This window comes from Lacerta agilis, chromosome 13 (assembly GCF_009819535.1).
Source record: "Lacerta agilis isolate rLacAgi1 chromosome 13, rLacAgi1.pri, whole genome shotgun sequence".
Taxonomy (NCBI): domain Eukaryota; kingdom Metazoa; phylum Chordata; class Lepidosauria; order Squamata; family Lacertidae; genus Lacerta; species Lacerta agilis.
Genome location: NC_046324.1, coordinates 12,742,142 through 12,762,516, shown reverse-complemented (window position 1 = coordinate 12,762,516; position 20,375 = coordinate 12,742,142). Strand labels below are relative to the sequence as shown.

The window sequence follows — 20,375 nt, the reverse complement described above, 5'->3', positions numbered from 1 at the left end:
GTTGCCTGGTGTGCCGTGGGAAAAATTGAAAAATTACTTTATATATAGTCAATATAGGCACAGAGTTAAATTTTTTAACATTTTCTAATGGTGGTGTGCCTCGTGATTTTTTTCATGAAACAAGTGTGCCTTTGCCCAAAAAAGGTTGAAAAACACTGCTCTAGACAATCAGGAGTTTCACATCACCTGTGATCTTTGCACAAATCTCTGCTCCACATTCTGCCATTCTCTGAGATTAGGCTGGTAGGGTGTGGACAGAGCCTTCTTGGTGGTGGTAGGACTTATGCGTTGGAACTGCATTCCCTAAGGGGTGGGTTTAGTTATTTGTTAGATTTCTCACTAAAAAGTCCCAGGGTGAGTTGCAACAATATTAAAATAGGTGGTGAAAACTTACCTCTTCTATCAAGCTTTCTATGAAGTCAAAGCTACTGTTTTTATCCCTTGATTGCTGCTGCTAATTCATTTTTATAGTGATATCTTTGCCATTTTGATCACGTTGCTTATGGGGACAGCTTCAGGGTTTGAGGTGCAAAGTGCCCTCTGGTGGGAACCGTCTATATCAGTGGCCCTTTTTTAGCTTACTTTGTGGCAGTGCTGGATGACTGGGGCCAGGAGCTACCATTTTTATTATCCATTACTGCCCTAATGTAGGGTTGCCATACCTCCGGAATTTCCCAGACATATATGGAATACTGCAGCCGCCACAAGCAATGTCCGGCTGGAAATTGGCAAAATGTCTGGGGAGATCCGGACATATGGCAGCCGATGTTGGGCAGTGTCTTTTTTGCCAATTTCCCTCAGAAATAGTTCAGAAATGTCCAATTTCTATATGGCTATATGGCTGGTGGGCGTGCAGCTTCCTTCCCAAGCCCTCACGGGAGGAGAGCGATCCCCGCAGAGGCTTGGGAAAAGGTCAAAAACTCTGGGAAACGGGGTGGGGCGCCGGAGGGATCTTTGCACCACGGCACTGGATATACTTAAGACGTCCCTGGCTGTACTTTTAACTACCGTATTCTTTATACAACCACACTTTGGCAGCCGGGCATCCAAAAAGCAACATAAATGTTAACGTAGCATTTTTAGTAGATACCTTCCTCATTGTTAGGTTGACCTTTATGTTAAAAAGCAAATACTTTGGTACTATTGGTGTATTACTACGATTCACTACTTGATGACTGGTATACATTGCATTGTGGTCGAATGAACTGCTCCCAGGAGGTTAAAGGTGAAGCAGAGGTTGTGTCTGTGCTGATTTTTTTTTATTTTCTTTTAAGATCACAGGTGCCAAAGCAACTCAAATCCCATGCCAGGAAAAGCAATACCCTGCAATCTATATAAATTAAGCATGTTTGCATATTTCAACTTTATTTTTGCATGACTAGGCTTCTGCTAGTTATAACTGCCTCGGTCCCCTGCAAACCTTATGTAGCCAGTCCTCTGTTTTCTGAAATATCACTGTGCACAGCTTACATTTCTAAGGCTGTAGTTCCTGAAGCCATAAGGGCTAGAAATGGCACAACAGCCCTATAAAATAGGCCAGTATTACCTCAATATCGCAGAAAGGAGAGAGAGAGAGAGAGAGAGAGAGAGAGAGAGAGAGAGAGAGAGAGACTTCTTAGTGAGAGGAGAGAGTTGAACCCAAGACTGCCTAGTTCATGGTTCAGTCTTTACGTTAGGTCTCTTGAGATGGCCAGAATTCTTTCATGTGGGTAAAGCTTTTGGACTGTTCAGCAAAGCCTTTTCCACTGGACAATATAAATAATGGGGACCACTTGGTAACAAACTTTGACCTCCCACTTTGGGGGGGGGGAATTACTGGAGTGGGTAGCTTGTTCCTGAAGTCCTGCTATTTTTTCCACATTCAAGAATGAGAACCCTTGTTATTGTATTTGCTTTGGACTTATTAATTCTACCCAGAGGGTCTTGGGCAAAGCAGGCAAGCATTCATTTATTGCCAAATTTCAGTTTGCCCCTCATTCCCCACCCCCACCCCATTTCATTCATCTTCTCAGTGTGCTTTCCTTACATAAGAGGCCAGTCTGTTTTATTCACTGTTGGGCCCTTGTATATGCTTGGAAGAAAAGTTCTTGCATCCTTATAAAGGCCAATTTAGTAGCTAGGAACTTGGCAAGAACTTTTTCTCTGATTAATTGTTTGCTAGAAGGGAGTTGAAATGAATTTAAAATAATAATCAATAATTCACTTATATCCTGCTGTCCTGCTGCAAGGACTGAGAACGGCATACAGAACATAACCATAAAATCATACTATACAATCAATAAAAAATGAAAGTAAAACAGTTTCTAAGAGCAATATCAAAATGCAACCAGCTCTTAAAGCAAAGAAAACCCACAAATATAGCACCAGCAGCAAAGTTAAAAGTTGTTATATATTAAATCTGCTATAAGCAACAGTAGAGCCAAACATTATAAAAGTCCACTGAAATAAAAGTGTATTCAGTTTCTGGTAAAAGACAGTGAGGGAGCCTGGTGAATATCACTTTGCAGGATAGTACAATGTCGTGACAGCATCACCAAGAACGCTCTGGTGGAATCTACATAAATATAAAAACCCCTTTCCCCTATTTTTTTTTGTATTGGTCGTTGAAACTCTGGCCAATGTAATTAGAGAAGATGGAAATATAAAAATAATAAGCAATAAAGGAAAAGAGAAAAAGAGCTTATTTGCAGATGACACCTTGCTAACAATTGAAAATCCGTCGGAAAATATGCAGGTAATAGAGGCACATTTGGAAAAAAAATGGAGAAATAACAGGTTTGCAAATCAGTTGGTCCAAATCAAATCAGATACCCAAATTGGGTATCTGAAGAAGTGTGCAAGCACACGAAAGCTCATACCAAGAACAAACTTAGTTGGTCTCTAAGGTGCTACTGGAAGGAATTTTTTATTTTATTTTGTTTTGTCCAAATCAGAGATGATGATATTTAACTACCATGAAGATGAAAAACGAAATTTTTTGAAGGAAATAAAAATAGACATAAAATTAAGAAATATAATAAAGTAAAGGTAAAGGGACCCCTGACCATTAGGTCCAGTCGCGGACGACTCTGGGGTTGCGGTGCTCATCTTGCTTTACGGGCCGAGGGAGCCGGCGTTTGTCTGCAGACAGCTTCCGGGTCATGTGGCCAGCATGACTAAGCTGCTTCTGGCGAAACCAGAGCAGCACACGGAAACGCCGTTTAGCTTCCCGCCGGAGTGGTACCTATTTATCTACTTGCACTTTGACATGCTTTCGAACTGCTAGGTGGGCAGGAGCTGGGACTGAACAACGGCAGCTCACCCCGTCGCAGGGATTCGAACCGCCGACCTTCTGAGCGGCAAGCCCTAGGCTCTGTGGTTTAACCACTTGGCCATAAATATAACAAGAAATTTAGAACAAGAGAATTTTAACAAATTAAAGAAGGAAATTAAGGAAAAGCTGGATGAATATAAGAAAAAAGCTTTCATGCTTTAAAAAAAAGTGTTAAAAAAATAATTGAATTTTCCATAAGGCTCACCATCGCCATCTTGTTTCACATTGTACATTGCACTTAAAACACACTTAAAACATTTTATTTGCAGTTGTATACCTGAGTCCTCTGTTTCTTGTGCTCAGAAGCAGGGGGTTGGACTAGATTACCCTTGAGGTCCCTTCCAACTATACAGTTCTACGATTCTATGCCAAATCTCCTGAGATGCCACAAAGAGCAGGGCCTCTGACATTTATCCTAATTCCTGGACAAACCTATATGGGAACAAGTAGTCCTCTATGTTACCTGTTCCTAGCTGATGAGGGATTTAAAGGCTAGAGCATGGGTAGGCAAACTAGGGGCCAGATCTGGCCCAATCACCTTTTAAATCTGGCCCGCAGATTGTCCGGGAATCAGCGTGTTTTTACATGAGTAGAATGTGTCCTTTTATTTAAAATGCATCTCTGGGTTATTTGTGGGGCATAGGGTTTCGTTCATCTGTGGAGATAGCCAGCAGATGGGACGACCAGTAATCCCGGAGTTCCTGCTCCCACTGCGTCGTGAAAGGGTCCGCTGGCTATGATCTGAAGGTAGTTGTCGTGAGTTCTGAAGGTTACTGAAGGTTTCCAAAGGTTTTCTGCAGGTATCTGAAGGTTCCGGAGATTCCGGAGGTCTCCGGATAGAAAGATAGGCTAAGCTAGGTAGCGGCCAAAACTTAGAAGGCCAAATAAATGCTTTTGAAATAAAAGAAATTAAAACTAAGAGACTGCAGTCAATGGTGAAGAAGCTCTCAACTGCTCTGTGCGGCTGGTTTTGCTTTCGGTTTCTCTCTGGCTTGTCTCGCACTGATGTTCTCTCTGGCTTGTCTCGCGCGTTTTCCACACACGCTACAGAGAGCGGAGGCTATTTATTAAGAAATCAAACATCGTCACAACATTTACAAGAACCAATCACAACCTTGTCTCTAAGCTAGTTTCTGGGCGGGAAACTATCAACTGACCGTTACATTGGCTAAATTGGCGCGCTTTGCCCCAAACGCGGAGGGATCCATGCAGCAAACTCTCTGCTGGATCCTAACGCGGAAGGTTACCTTAAAATAAACATAAACAAACAGGTGCAGGAGCACCTTAAAAACGTATTCCCACATTCATCCCTCCACAAAAAAATATAGTCTGGTCCCCCACAAGGTCTGAGGGACAGTGGACCAGCCCCCTGCTTGAAAAGTTTGCTGACCCCTGGGCTAGAGTCAATACAGTGGTACCTCAGGTTAAGGATGCTTCAGGTTAAGAATTCTGCTTAAGAACATAAATCGTGCTCTGGCAGCGCAGTGGCAGCAGGAGGTCCCATTAGCTAAAGTGGTGTTTCAGGTTAGGTACGCTTCCAGTTAAGAACGGACCTCTGGAACGAATTAAGTACTTAACCCGAGGTGCCACTGTACTTTGAACAGCCCAGAAGCATACAGGAAGCTAAAGTAACTAATGAACCTAACATAGGAGTTACCTGTACGTGCTAACCTGTGAGAGCCAGATAAAAGTCTGGCTGCTGCATTTGGATCTGTTGACACTTCTGGACTGTATTCAAAGGCAGACCAGTCTAAGGGGCAGGGTGTAACAGAAGCATGGATGACAAACCACACCTGCCTTCTCCAGGTACGTCTTCAGCTAGCGTATCTACAGAAACTGATAAAAAGGTCCTCCTGGCAACTGCTTCCAGGAAAAGTGATGGATCAAGGAGTACCACTATCTCGTTAACACTCACATGCTGACTCCAGACACCAGTTTATCACTTCCACTGCCTCCCTGAGATCAGACCATGGGGATGAGAGGGGGAGCTGCGTGTCAATTTAGGAATGGACAAATCCATTGAAGTAGAGATAATCCATCAACCACAGCCTTGGGCAGCTAACAGACAGGGCTCCTTGCTGCCTCATGCCTTGAATGAAAATAAAGCAAATTCCGCTACCAACAACTTATTGACATTTCCTTGCTCTTGGGGTGGGGATTGTGTATGGGTCATGTGTGCCCCCCACCCCGCCAGCTACAATCCCTTGTAAGGGCAATGGAAAGTCATCAAGTCCCATTGCTCCCAGGGGGACTTGCTGTATTTGCATCCCAGGTGTGCAGTGTCAAGGAGTCCCATGTGCTAGCTACTACAGGTGGCTGGATAAGCTATTTTAAAAACCTTAAACATAATAAAAATATTTTAGATTAACAGAGGGAGGGCTGTCTCGTAAAGGAATCCACACAACTGGATTACAAAGTGGATCCGTAATCTGATCTGGGTCCTGATCACGTCTGGATTAAATCAGGTGCATCTCCACGTCTGACTCTGAGTTTGGCAGATTCCTCCTACAGGTTGCATATTGGTAACTGCTCAGCCAGCCCAGGATAAAAAAAAAAAACCCAAAACATTCCTGGTCGCTAAACGTGTCTTTGTTTTAGCAGGCTCATTTAGGGTAGCAGTGGGGAAGTCTTTCAGTTGTTAGACAATTAGGAGTCAAAAACACTTTTTGATCTACTGCAGGCATGTCCAAAGTCTGCTTTGGGGGCCTAATCCGGCCCTCTGGTAGATTTAATCTGGCCCCTGTGGCAGTTAAAAATCCCACCCCACCCCCAAGCCGAAAAAGCTCAACAACTTTTGGGTAAAATCCTAAAAAAAAGTCCAGCAACTCCAGTCCAAACTCAACAACTCCAGTCCTAAAAAACAGGTCAACACTCATGTTCACTTCATCAAATCCTGCCCTATTTGAAAAAAGTTTGGGCACCCCTGATCTACTGTAAATCACTCAGAGATCTACCAAGATATCCCAAGATGGATTGCAAGAAAAGCTATTCCACTCAAACACTCACCCTTTGGATTTACACAGTGGCCTTTGGCAAGGCTAACTCCTTTTCTCCTTGCATAATTGTAATGAGGATAATTAAATGGTACATCGCATGCCAAAACAGAGATTCTGACTGATCTTATATCAGTGGTTTCGTTGTTGAACCATGGCGGCATCGGGAAGGGAAACGCAGCATGTCATTTGACTATATGGTGTGTAATTTGTCTGTCTTTGATGTAGGTCATTAAGCGTGCAAGTGCTTTATTAGCCATCTGCTTCCCTCCCCTCCCTTCCCCCCATCTCGACACAGAATCTTTAAAAGAGACATTCACTTATATTTGGTTGGAAAGGAAATCTTATTAGAAATTTAGGGTGCCTCCCTCCCCCATTTCTACCCTGCCTTGCCAACAAATGTTTAAGGCAGCTTGAAATCAATCATATTTTCAAAATCTTTGCAGCAACCCTGCAAAGTTGGTTATACAGATAGATTGTGGTTTGTTCTCTATGCTATCTGCCTGATTAAACAAAGACTTGAGGCTGGAGATCCTGCATCCAGCTCTACCATGCTTGCTACTAAACATCCATGGCTTTGTGATAAGTAATATACGGTGAAATCCACCCCAAACTGGAAGTATTTTCATAGAATCATAGAACTGGAAGTGTCTCAACCCCCTGCAATGCAGGAATCTCAACTAGATCATACATGGCAGGTGGCCATCCAACCTCTGCTTAAAAAGGAAAGGGAGTCCAGCACCTCTCGTGGGAGTCTGTTCCAGTGTCAAACAGCTCTTACTGTCAGAAAGTTCTTCCTGATGTTTAGTTGAGTTCTCCTTTCTTGTAACTTGAATCCATTTGTTTGGGTCCTAGCATCCAGAGCAGGAGAAAACAAGCTTTCCCCCTCTTCCATATGACAGCCCTTAAGATATTTGAAGATGGCTATTATATCTCCTCTCAGTCTCCTCTTTACCAGTCTAAACATACCCAGCTCCTCATAAGGCTTGGTCTCCCAACCCTCGGTCATCTTGGTCACCCTCCTCTGCATACATTCCAGCTTGTCAATATCCTTCTTAAATTATGGTGCCCAGAACTGGACAAAGTATTCCAGGAGCAAGGAAATGGATGATTACCCCTTTCTATGGGTGGGTGGCTGTTGCTACAAATCATCCATTTATGTATTTATTTTTTCATAAAATGTATATGCCGCTTGATTGCAGAAAAAAAATCTCAGAGGCATTTCTAACAAGGAGTGAAATCCCCAGAATTACAACAAAGGTAGAGCTATGTAGCTTTGATTTTTATATGATAAGCAGAGACAGAGTACAAAAGTAAACACACAACTGCTTTAACACTACACTGCGTCACTACAAAAGCGCAACCAGTTTAGGAGAGGATAAAGTTCACAAAGCGGAGTGGAGGAATTTGTTTTAATGTTCCTTCACATGTCTTGGACCAGCTTTCTTCCTTGTTAACTTCCCCCCTACTTCAGCTCCTGGTTGCTTGCAAGAGGCAGGGGGCAAGCTCAAGGGCTGCAGCGACTACGGTAGTTTCTTTAGCATTGGCACCTGGGACAAATGTCCCACACGCCTAAAGGCCGGCTGGCCATACCCTTGTAAGTTACTAACAGTTACCGGTATTTTCTGGAAGGTGGTTGTGCTGAAGCCAAAAAAAGGGGACTTAAATATTGAAAATAAGTATTCACTGTCTGGCTGCATAAATAAACCACATTGCTCAATCATCAACTGTTTGTGCTATTTGTTCTTTCTCAAAGGGAAGCAATAAGTCGGCTGTGTGAAGCTGTACCAGGAACACAAGGAGGCGTAAAAAAGAGGAAGGTAAATATGAAACTCCTGGAAATTTACTGTTTACTAGTATTTGCTTGTTCTAATATATATAAGTTGAGCAGGCATCAAGCAATCAGACACAGACTAATTCTAAAGCAGCAGCATTTCTAAAGCAACAGCAATACTCCCAAAGGCATAAGACTCCTCCTACCTGCTGCTTTCAAAAACTTGTTGTTTAGTCGTTTAGTCGTGTCCGACTCTTTGTGACCCCATGGACCAGAGCACGCCAGGCACTCCTATCTTTCACTGCCTTCCGCAGTTTGTTCAGATTCATGTTGGTAGCTTCGAGAACACTGTCCAACCATCTCGTCCTCTGTCATCCCCTTCTCCTTGTGCCCTCAGTCTTTCCCAACATCAGGGTCTTTTCCAGGGAGTCTTCTCTTCTCATGAGGTGACCAAAGTATTGGAGCCTCAGCTTCAGGATCTGTCCTTCCAGTGAGCACTCAGGGCTGATTTCCTTCAGAATGGATAGGTTTGATCTTCTTGCAGTCCATGGGACTCTCAAGAGTCTCCTCCAGCACCATAATTCAAAAGCATCAATTCTTCGGCGATCAGCCTTCTTTATGGTCCAGCTCTCACTTCCATACATCACTACTGGGAAAACCATAGCTTTAACTATACGTACCTTTGTCAGCAAGGTGATGTCTCTGCTTTTTAAGATGCTGTCTAGGTTTGTAATTGCTTTCTTCCCCAGAAGCAGGTGTCTTTTAATTTTGTGACTGCTGTCACCATCTGCAGTGATCATGGAACCCAAGAAAGTAAAATCTCTTATTGCCTCCATGGCTTATTCTTTTCCTAACCAATTCAGCTCCCTCTTGGGCAAGTGGATGTGTACATTCCAGCAAATAGGAATAGTTGCTATCAGTGAAAGACGTATTGTTTTATATGCCGTGCTGCATACAAACCTAGATAGAAATGGCCATTTTCTTTATATTTATTTATTTATTTGTTTTTACAAGCGATTAAACACTGAAATATTGCGTAACAATGGCTGTAACTGTACGAACATATCTGTGCTTCTAGTGATATAAGTAATTAATTAAGGAACATCCACAATGAAGGTAAACCATCTTGAACAACAGTGTTTGCATTTACTTTAAAGTGCCTGTTATTTGATAAGCAGCCACTAGCAACGCTGAAATATTTCACCAGCATCTTATGCCAGGCATCCCTGTAGAGTTAAGGAAAATGGAGAGTAACACACAGCCTGAATTTCTGGTACTAAACCAAAAGCTGACATTGAACATGATGCTTTATGGGGAGGGTGGAAAGAAGGTATCTTCATCCCCTTCCCCTACATGCCTGTGGTGCAAACCCTGCGTAACTGCCATTGGCAACTAAATTCAATGTTAATACTAGAAATATCAATGACGACTACATTGAGTCTGGACCACTTTGGCTATTCCATGTGTCCTCACTGCAGATGGAAGAGGTTTGTTTGCTCAGCTATTCAGACCTCCCCAGGTACCTTGGGCCCCCCAAAAGAAGTCATCCTCAGCTCTCCCCTCCAACACTATGGTAATCACCTCTTCCATCTTTCATGAACACCCCAGTAGTATTTGTAGCTCGGCTACTTCTAAAGTAAGTGTGGAGAATCTGTCGCCTTCCACGTGTTGTAGGACTACAGTTCCCATCAGCCCAGCCAGTATAGCCAATGGTCATCAATGATGGAAGTTGTGGTCCAACAACATCTAGAGGTTCCCCACCTCTGTTGACAAGGAAGGACAGAACTCTAATTTGTTTCATCTTTATATTTGCATCTTGACCTTTCCTTCATCTGTTGAGCTGGCCTCCATAGCCTGTACTGCAGTTGAATATGCCAGCACTACACAGATTGTGTTTGCTACAGGCGGCTAGAAATTCTGTTTTCACTACACTGGAATTAAAACGTTTTAAGTTCCTAAAGTCCCCCTTTCCATGTACCATAAACAGCATAGTTGCTACTTGCCACCACCTTCATGGCTGCTTTCATGCTAGTTGGGATCCTTGTAAGTTCCCCCAGTTGTTCCTTTAATGCAGTGGTGGCCAAACTTGGCCCTCCAGCTATTTTGGGACTACAACTCCCATCCTCCCTAGCTAATAGGACCAGTGGTCAGGGATGATGGGAATTGTAGTTCCAAAACAGCTGGAGGGCCAAGTTTGGCCATCACTGCTTTAATGGTATGTCTTGCATCTCCCAAGGGTCCTGATGTTATAATAAATACCTTCCAGTAGCACCTTAGAGACCAACTAAGTTTGTTCTTGGTATGAGCTTTCGTGTGCATGAACACGAAAGCTCATACCAAGAACAAACTGTTGGTCTCTAAGGTGCTACTGGACGGAATTTTTTATTTTATTTTGTTTTGACTATGGCAGACCAACACCGCTACCTACCTGTAACTGTAATAAATACCTTGTAATACTTAATTCATTTCATTTCTCCTTGGTTACTAGTGAAATGTGAAGACTAACAGATAGGCATTTTGTTGTCTTTTTAGCCTCCAGCTAAATTTTTATCTCCAGTACTTGGTAAAAGCAACCTTCAGTTTTCTGGCATGAATACAAAACTGACCATCTCAACAACCAGCCTCACTCTACTGAACAATGAGACCCAGCAGGTAGGCTGGCACGTTATTTTACATCGGGGTGGGGAACTTCCAGGCCTCAATATATCCGTGGGTCACATCCCCTCCGCAGGCCACAGCCCTCCTATTTAATGCCCTCCTTGAATGTTTTCACCTGGCCGGAATTTGCCCTTGAGCTATAATCATACCTCTGAATTACTGGTTGGAAGACAGAGGCGTTTGTGTGGTTGAAACTAGCCTACTGTTGCTTAGCCCCCAGTCATGCTACAATTCCCAGCACCCATAACAAACCACAGTTTCCAGGATGATTCTGGGGGGGAGGCATGTGATTTAAATGTATGGTGTGTGTACTGCCAATGTAACTTAGCCTGTAACTAAGCTTTGTGTAGAATTTTAGTTTGTAAGCTCCTTGGGGTATTAACTAAAATGACTGTACAGTAGACTGCTTCTTTGTTCGTCCTGCCTCCATTTCCCACTACTTCAACTATTGTGTATTCCTTTGTGTAGAATTTTAGTTTGTAAGCTCCTTGGGGCAAGGACCCATCCTCTTAAGCTCTCTAAAATGCCACGAACCCTGAGGGTGCTGTATCAATAAACTGCATTATTATTAATAGGCAATCTTGTGAAGCATGTTGAACACTTGAAGGTGCTATACAAATTTATTTATTTATCCATTATTTATCATTTCCTAAAATTTACACACTGCTTGACTGAAGAAAAAAACAAACCTCAAAGCAGTTTACAAAAAGAATAAAACAATGAAATGATCTGACAAACTCCACAGCTATTTAAAACTTTAAAAAAACCCAGCAATAAACCACAGACTGCTTAAAACACACACCAGCATTCTAAGCAAAAATGTTTTTAGCAGGTGCAGGTGCCTGCCTTATATCAGTAAGCAGGGAGTTCCAAATGTTGAATATTTGTTGTTATCTTGCTAAGCTGGAGATCAGGCAGTAGCGTAGTGTAAGAGAGGCAGATGGGCATGGAAGCCCTAATCTCTCATAACCAGCCCACAGGCCTTAGACCTTTTTGCACCTGTCCAGGTGAACAACAATCCCACCACCTGTGCCACAGATTGGCCATCCATGATGGATATACTTTGCATACTTGACAAATCAGTTTCAACTTGTAATAAACTCTACAATGTAACTCACTGGTGATTTCTAGCTGCGTAGCACCTTAGCATAGTTAATTGTTTTTAACTGCTCCTAATCCCTTCTTTGAATTGTTATACTTACTATTGTTCATTTCAGATTGTGAGCCACTTGGGACACCATTTTGTGGGAAAGTGGCATACCAATAAACAGATGGTGACAATTGATGTTGTTGTTGTTTTTCAGATTATTGCGAATCACCACATGCAGTCCATTTCATTTGCTTCTGGAGGTGATCCTGTAAGTACAAACTTCTGAACTTCAAGAACCTGTTATAACACACTGTCTGTCAGTTGTCTCATTTCATATGTGACCCGTTTCCAAGTTAAATTGTTCCCTGTCTTTCTGACTCTTCTGTGGTTCTGATTAGGAGAAAAGGCTCATTCTAAATGATAGGTGAGGGGTTTGTTTCCTATGGAAAAGCTTGTAGTTTGCTTTTCCTTGACCATTAAAAACACAATACTTTGTTCAGGTAGGTAGCCGTGTTGGTCTGAGGCAGTCAAAAAATATATTAAAAATTTTAAAAAAATTGTCCAGTAGCACCTTAGAGACCAACTCTTAAGTCCTACAGGAAAAAGCAAGGGAGAAATAATATTACAAAAGTACCATATTTCAGAAACAGACTAGAAATAGAAGTTGCTGAATTACAACTTATAACTAAACTGAAAACTATGGCGAGACCTGGTCTTAATAGAGATATTGGATTCCTGTCTCGTTACATATGCTAATCATCTGCATACTATCCCTTGCTTTTTCCTGTAGGACTAATTGCAGTCATTAACAGTCGTCAATAGGTTTACCATACCCACTGAGTCAATCACCCATCTCCTACTACCCTCCTGAGAAAACCCCCACCCCACCTTCCCACTATATATAAGGGTCTGGTGACTTCTGTTTCAGTGTATCTGAAGTGTGCATGCACACGAAAGCTTATACCAAGAACAAACTTAGTTGGTCTCTAAGGTGCTACTGGACAATTTTATTATAATACTTTGTTGTCACTCTGTTTTAGGCCATTTCCAGATGACTTGTTTATTGAGTATTCATTCATCCTGATTTGTGAGGAGATTAGACTATGTTGGCTATTTAATGAGCATTCATTCCATAGCTGTCAACTTTCCCCCCTTTTTTTTAAGGGAAATTCCCTTATTCCAAATAGGATTCCTCGCAAGAAAAGGGAAAAGTTGACAGCTATGATTCATTCTGATTTTTATTTTTATTTTTTGCTGGGAGGTTAGATGATGTTGCATCAAAGCAAATGTTATCCTACACTTTCCAGTGCATTTCCCCATCACCTTTGTTATTGCAAAAAGCCTAATTTCTTGAAGAAATAGGTTTGTTGAGCAAGGCCTCCTGACCAACTATAATTGTGCAACCTGATTTTGTCTCTATTGAATCCTGCCTGAAAACAGCAACAAGTCTGGAAGTGCTCTTAGGTATCCCTGCTTGCTTTCTTTTAAAGTGGTGGTGGTGGGGAGGAAGTCTGCTGTAAAATAGAATTACCGCTTAAGCTCATTAAATAAGATTTCTTTCCTTTTTGGCTTCACATGTTTTAGGATACAACAGACTATGTCGCCTATGTTGCTAAAGACCCCGTTAATCAAAGAGGTAGGCATGATCATTTGCAGTAACGCTGCACATATAAATAATAATAATTTCCACTCACTTTCCATGTACTTCAAAATGTTGCCATGAGACGGCCATACTTTGGAGGGAGAGCCAGATACAAAGGCTACAATTGAAATGATATATAATAAAAAGGTAAAGGACCTCTGGACGGTTAAGTCAAGTCAAAGGTGACTATGGGGTGCAGCACTCATCTCACTTTCAGGCCGAGGGAGCCAGTGTTTTTTCCACAGACAGCTTTCTGGGTCATGTGTCCAGCATGACTAAACCACTTCTGGCACAACGGAACACTGTGACGGTAACCAGAGTGCACGGAAACGCCGTTTACCTTCCTGCTGCAGCGGTACCTATTTATCTACTTGCACTGGCATACTTTTGAACTGCTAGGTTGGCAGGAGCTGGAACAGAGCAACAGGAGCTCACCCCATCGCGGGGATTTGAACCGCCGACCTTCCGATCGGCAAGCCCAAGAGGCTCAGTGGTTTAGATCACAGCGCCACCCGCGTCCCAGCATATAATAAAGACATGCTAATTTGGGGAAACCAGTGACTTTAAAGTTTTGCAGTAACTTAAACAGTAATTTAACACTGTTGTGGCAAATGGCAGGACTCTTTGGGCAACCTCACCCATGATGTTTGGTGATGAGGAAAGACCCCTTCCTCAGAACCAGGCAAGGCATGGCCATGCTGCCACTATGTCAGGAGCATGTAATTGTGAGGCAACAGGGAAGTGGCTGGGGAGGTGAGGAAAGAGGAGTTGTGGTCTGCAGCCCAACATGTTGTTTACTGGTTACGCTGCTTACTGGTTTTCCAGATGAAAATCCTTCCTTGCCTGCCAGGTTCCATAGCAGTTGAGGCAGTTTTAACTAGGTAAATGCGGAATGGGGAGAGTTAACCCCCTCTCCCCACACTGCAGTTCCAGTCTGGACCAGGCCCTCCTGGAGCAGATTTATTTTGTTTTTTGTTTAGTTAAAGATATGGAAATGCAAGCATACATTTCGCGTATCATTTATTTAAGTCAAGTTTTCATTCTACCACATACAATGGCTTTCAAATATGTGAACCTTTTGTGGAAAATAGGTTGTATAAGATTTTTTTGTGTGGAAAGATTTCCTCCTACCTTTGTACAAGAAATCCCAGGTTCCATTAGTGGATAGGGAAAGTCAAAAACACCCAAGAAGAGATTGTTGGCTTTATTCTTTGATAGTTTTCTTATCAGAGTGGTCTCAAAGTGCCACCTGATGGCTAAGATGGGGAAATGTGGCTAGTCAATACCAAAATGCTGTTATACAGCACTATGTGGTGATACTACATTTGGAATATTTTGTTCAGCTTCTGGTCACTTCATATCAAAAAGTGATATTGTAAAGTTGGAAGGGGTTCAGAAAAGGGAAACCAAAATGCTCAAGGGGATGGAATGACTCCCCCCCCAAGGAAGAAAATTTGAGTGTTTTGGGTGGTTTTAAAAGAAAATTAGACCAATTCATGGAAGATAAGACCATCAATGACTATTAGCTTTGATGGCAATGCTCTGCCTCCATGGTCAGCAGCAGTAATTCCTCTGAAGTCCAGTTGCTGGAAACCTCATGAGGGGAGAATGCTCTTGTACTCAGGTCCTGCTTGCAAGTTTTCCACAGGCATCTGGTCAGCTCCTGTGAGAACAGGGTGCTGGACTAGATGGGCCATTGGTCTGATCCAACAAGCTCTTCTTAAATTGTTATTTATGTTCCTGGAAATATTTTTTTAAGAGTCATTAGCAAGGCAACAGAAAATATAATAATGTGACTATGCAAATCAATGTTTACATTTGCACCTGGAGTACTCTCTAAGTGACTCCAATGATTCCAAATATATCAGATGTGGAAATGAGACATCCAAAACAGTTTGTCCCAGAATACCCAGGACAGAATACCTCCTGCCCTGAAGAAAAGCTAAAAGAATTAACAGTGCAATTCTATGCAAGTTAACTCAGAAGTCTCTCTGTATTCAGTGGTGCTAACCTCCAGATGAGTGTGTGCATGCCATTGTGGCTTAAATCTTGAACATAGTAGAATTTACTCCCGAAAGTCTGAAGTAACGATTAAAACCCTTATCTCCCTAAAAGTATTATCCAGTATACCTCCAGAGCCAATGTCTGTACTTGACCCAAGGAAATATGAACTATGAAATTCCTTGGCACAAGGAAATCACTGCCTCAAAGAATTAAGCAAGCTCTAAAGAGCAAACAGATATCAGTAGAGAATGATATTTGCAATTGTCAGTTGATTATTCCAAGCTCCACTTCTAACTGCCGCCATTTCGTTAGTGGCTCCACCTCTGCACTGCCATTTTGTAATTGGTGGGCTTCCGGAAATTTCAACCCTCTCAACAGATCCCCGTCGGAAAGTTTGAGAACTTAGGTTATATATGATTCCTTTGTTGAACTACCGGTACTCTGGAAACTGTTCTAACCTTCACTTCGATGGAACTTTTACCTGGACAGCACTCTTGATAATCAGACTCCTAAGCCTTTTAATATATGACAACAATTTATTTGTTTTCCACAACTTTTCTTGTTTTTTTTTTAGCCTGCCATATACTGGAATGTCCCAGCGGAATAGCCCAGGAAGTCATAAATACCATAGGGCAAGCTTTTGAGCTCCGTTTCAAACAGTACTTGAAGAATCCTTCCACAATGATTGCTTCCAATGAAAGGTCAGCATGGTGCTGGGAAATAATGTGAATATACAGGCTGTTTGCATGCCAATTTCAAGGTCCTTGCAGTGTATCTCTTTCTCTCTACATCTCTACTGTCCCAATACCTTGTCATTCACCGAGAGAGCATTATGTTAGGGCTGGGAACTCTCAGGCCTGGGAGCCAAATGGGGCCCTCCTCATTACCTGGCCCCCGGCACATCGCTTCCTATAAATGAGTTGCAGTCCTAAAAGTTGTAACCTAAAATAAAATCCCACGGAAAATAAAACTCCAAGGAAAAATCACAAATAGACTCTAAATTGTGCAGAAGAGCACACAGCTCATTGGCAGAGTTCATGCTCAGTGTGCGGGTTCTAGGTTTGTGCAGGTTCTAGGTTCAAGCCCCACACACTCCTGGCAAAAGGATGTCCAGCAATGCTGCTTTGAAAGACCCAGCCTGCAGACCTGATGCCAGTCACAGTAGCTAATACCGTGTTTGTTGGATTAGTGATCTGGCTCTGTATAAGGCAGCATTTGCCCTTCACATGTTTGGGACTATTACCATCATGTTGGCTGGTGCTGATAGGAATTGTAGTCCAAAATATCTGGAGTACAACAGCTTGAGAAAGGCGGGTGGTATAAGGCATGACTTACGAATAAGTTGAGTGCTCCGCACTTATAGGCGAACATATGTGAAATGTTGTCCCTCTATTGCTCTGCAATGCAATGGCTGCTTCTCCAGCCACGGTGCATTATACAATTAAATTATTGAATTATATGCTCCTAACCAGACTAACTGTGTCTCTTTCCTGTTCCCGGCCATTTATAAAATTATGTTCTCATTATAAATTAAAAAGCAGGATTCAAGATTAGCTGCATTACATTTTTACAGAAAAGACACAGCAAAGTTTGGGTTTTTGGGGGAGGGGGGGTACCTAAACGGAAGATTTTTTTCAGATTTCTTGGCTGCAACTACGATGTAATCCATTAATATTTTGCTGCAGTTCCAACTGCAGCAAAATGCTTGCTCCATTACATTGAAAGACATGAATGGGCAACCATTAAGGGCCACTTTCACTTCTGGGCAACCTTCCAAGGGCCACATGCCAGTGGTGGGAGGGGCAATGGATGCAAATTTCATTATTGTACAGTAAGCTACAGACGTTGACACAAACCTCTCTGCGCTCCATTGGGACAAAAAGAGGCATTATCAGAATTCAATAACATATTTTCACTAGGCTAAAACACTCAGAGTGAAAAGCAGGTTGAGTGAAGGGTTTGGTCAGAGTGGGGATTTTGAGGGCTAGATAGAGAGACATGGTGGGCCATATTTGGCTCCCACTCCACCACAGAAAAGGCCCACTTAGAAGCTCTACATTCTCAATTTAAAATTGCCGTATAGACCTGACTGAACTGTAAGAAAAGCCTGGGGAGTCGCACCCTCTGTGCCATCATCTCAGACCACTTGGTGAGTGAGCATAACAGGGGCTTTTGGGTGGTGGTGCCAGATGTTTGGAATAACTTTCCTACGAAGATCCCACGAAGCTATGACATATATCTGTCATCACATAAAAACTTTTCCCTTTGGGGAGTTCTTTAATGTTTAATTTTATGGCTACCTGCCTTTTTTGTTTTAGATATATTTCTTGCCTTTGTTTATGTTGTGAAGCCATTCTGGGAGTTCCATTAGCAGAAGAGTAGAATCTATATATAATGAATACATTGTCAATGCATTCACTGGCTGATTTAATTTAATGTAGTTTGAAACTGCTTGCAGCTCATTTTATGAGACACATTTGAAAGTTGTGCATTTTGTAATGTTGATTAATTTTGAACAGAGAAGTTGTTAATCTTGGTGGATCCACGTGGAATATTCAGGATAAGGAAGATCATGAATACTATAATGAAATCCCAGGGAAAGAACCTCCTGCAGGTGGACTATTAGATGCCAGGCTGAAGGTGCCCGCAGAACAAAGAACTAAGTGCCCTGTGCACTATGAACAGCAATATTGTCCAGTAAGTGTGTTTATTATTGATAGGACATTATTATTATTTAACATTATTTAGACTTCTTGATCGCTTGTTACTCAGAGTTTTCCAGGCAGCTTACAACACACTGAAAACATACATATAGATTGTATAGATGCAAAATGCCATAAAAACAGAACAAGCAACTGTTGTTACAGCGAAAGGAAGCTTGGCAGCACACTAACGATAATGACACCATTTCAGTCTAACATATTCCTGGGGGGAAATGTAAGTATTCCCCCGGTGCTGAAAATATGTCAATGATGGTACCGGGTGGACCATACTGGGGAGAGCATTCTGCAGATGGGGAGCCACAACTGAAAAGGCCCTTAACAACAGGCCTTGCACTGAAATTTGACTGTATGAGAAGAGATTTCTTTAATTCCCTAGAAATAGCTAGAACAGACATTCCCAAGCTGGTGTCCCACATATGTTTTGGCCTATAGCTCCTCATTATCTCTGGCCATTGACCATGCTGGCTGGGGCTGATGGGAGTTGTAGTTCAACAAGTTGGGGAAGGCTGGACTATGTCAAGAGTGACATTTGGGCTGAGCAAGACAGCTAAGCTGTGAGAGACATTGCTCAGATAGAGAGTTTTGGCAGAGATAGGACTTGGGAGGCTGTCTGAGGCTCAAGAGTCAACCGAGACAAGGAGAAATGCAGGTGTTGCAGCCCATATCATCTGGAGGGCACCAGGTTGGAGAAGTCTGGGCTGGAGTCTCAAGCCAAGAAAGCAGCGACAGGGGGGCCTTCTAGAACAAGCCAGCAAAGATAAAAATGTCAGACTCTTGATATTTATACATTTCTTGTCCAACCCAGAAGCCAGTGGCAGACCTACATTTTGGGGGTCCTGAAGCTTGAACTGTCATGGGGCCACCTTCACAACCAGCCACAAGGTCTGGATAACCACTGTTGCCTTCTTCAGTGGGGTTGTTCCATGACAGATCACACTTTTACATCTGTGCTGCTGACTGTCAAACTTTGGGATTGTTGAAATATAAAAAGGTAAAGGACCCACAGTTAAGTCCAGTTGTGAACGACTCTGGGGTTGCGGCACTCATCTCGCTTTACTGGCAGAGGGAGCCGATGTTTGTCCGCAGACAGTTTTTCTAGGTCATGTGGCCAGCATGACTAAGCCGCTTCTGGCAAAACCAGAACAGCGCACAGTATCATCGTTTACCTTCCCGCCGAAGTGGTACCTATTTATCTACTTGCACTTCTACGTGCTTTCGAACTGCTAGGTTGGCAGGAGCTGGGACTGAGCAGCTTCTTCAGTGGGGTTGTTCCATGACAGATCACCATACCTTTACAACATCTGTGCTGCTGACTGTCAGACTTTGGGATTGTTGAAATATACACAACAACAAAAAGTCAGTTTCAGTCCTGCCACTCCAATTGGGTCTCCGAGACCCAAAGTTTTTAAGCAATGTGGACTGAAGTTGCTTTTGGGGCCCCTCTAGGATTAGGGGCCTGAAGCTTAAGCTTCATTAGCTTTGTAGTAGATCCAACTGTTGCACTGTCTGAAGAAGTACTTTCTTTCTTCTTTCTTGGATCTTCCAGCAGTCGGCTGCTTTTGATGAGATAGGCCTATCCACTTTCTCTACACCGTGCATAGTTTTACAAACCTTCCTCAAGTCCTCCCTGACCATTTTTCCTAAACTAAAAAGCCCCAAATGTTATACCCTTTCCTCATAAGGGAGTTGTTTCAACCACTTGATCAAATTGGTTGCCCTTTCCTGAACCTTTTCCAGCTTTTGCTGTGAGCACAGCACCAAGAATAGGTGACATGTAATTTGTTAGGCGAAACTATTTGATCCGGATGTGTGTGTGTTTTTTATCCAAATGAGCTTCATAGGATTTGATTTGACTGGACATTAAAAAAAAGCAATGAACACCCTATATGATTAATTTCTGCTTCTTTCAGACTGGGAGCCCCAAATCCACAAATATTTATGAAAACTGCCCAGAGGAGAACAAGGCAGTAGGTAAGTAACCTGTGGGTTCCTAAGTCACATACTGCTTTCTTCATGGGGGAATGGAATATGTAGAACCAAGCTCCGTCCTGCCTGTGGTAAAGCCTGCCTCTGCCTCTTCTTCCCCTTTGCTAAGGGTGTTTTCAGAATTCCATTAGAAACAGGGGTGGAAATTGCCAGAATTCACATGTTTGTCTGAGGTCAGTAATGGAGATAATG

The 20,375-nt window shown here is 42.5% G+C and overlaps 1 protein-coding gene across 4 annotated transcripts in view; it reads left to right on the top strand.

Annotated features, from left to right (window-relative positions):
• The window catches only part of SHC4 (SHC adaptor protein 4), a 58,830-nt gene that overhangs the window by 31,855 nt on the left and 6,600 nt on the right, over positions 1-20,375 (top strand). For all 4 annotated transcript variants that reach the window (XM_033167233.1, XM_033167232.1, XM_033167231.1 and 1 more), the window contains 7 exons: positions 8,063-8,126; positions 10,613-10,732; positions 12,043-12,096; positions 13,413-13,464; positions 16,049-16,175; positions 17,994-18,171; positions 20,108-20,168. In XM_033167233.1, coding sequence (XP_033023124.1) covers positions 8,063-8,126; positions 10,613-10,732; positions 12,043-12,096; positions 13,413-13,464; positions 16,049-16,175; positions 17,994-18,171; positions 20,108-20,168 — 656 coding nt within the window. The remainder of the gene's footprint in view (positions 1-8,062; positions 8,127-10,612; positions 10,733-12,042; positions 12,097-13,412; positions 13,465-16,048; positions 16,176-17,993; positions 18,172-20,107; positions 20,169-20,375) is intronic.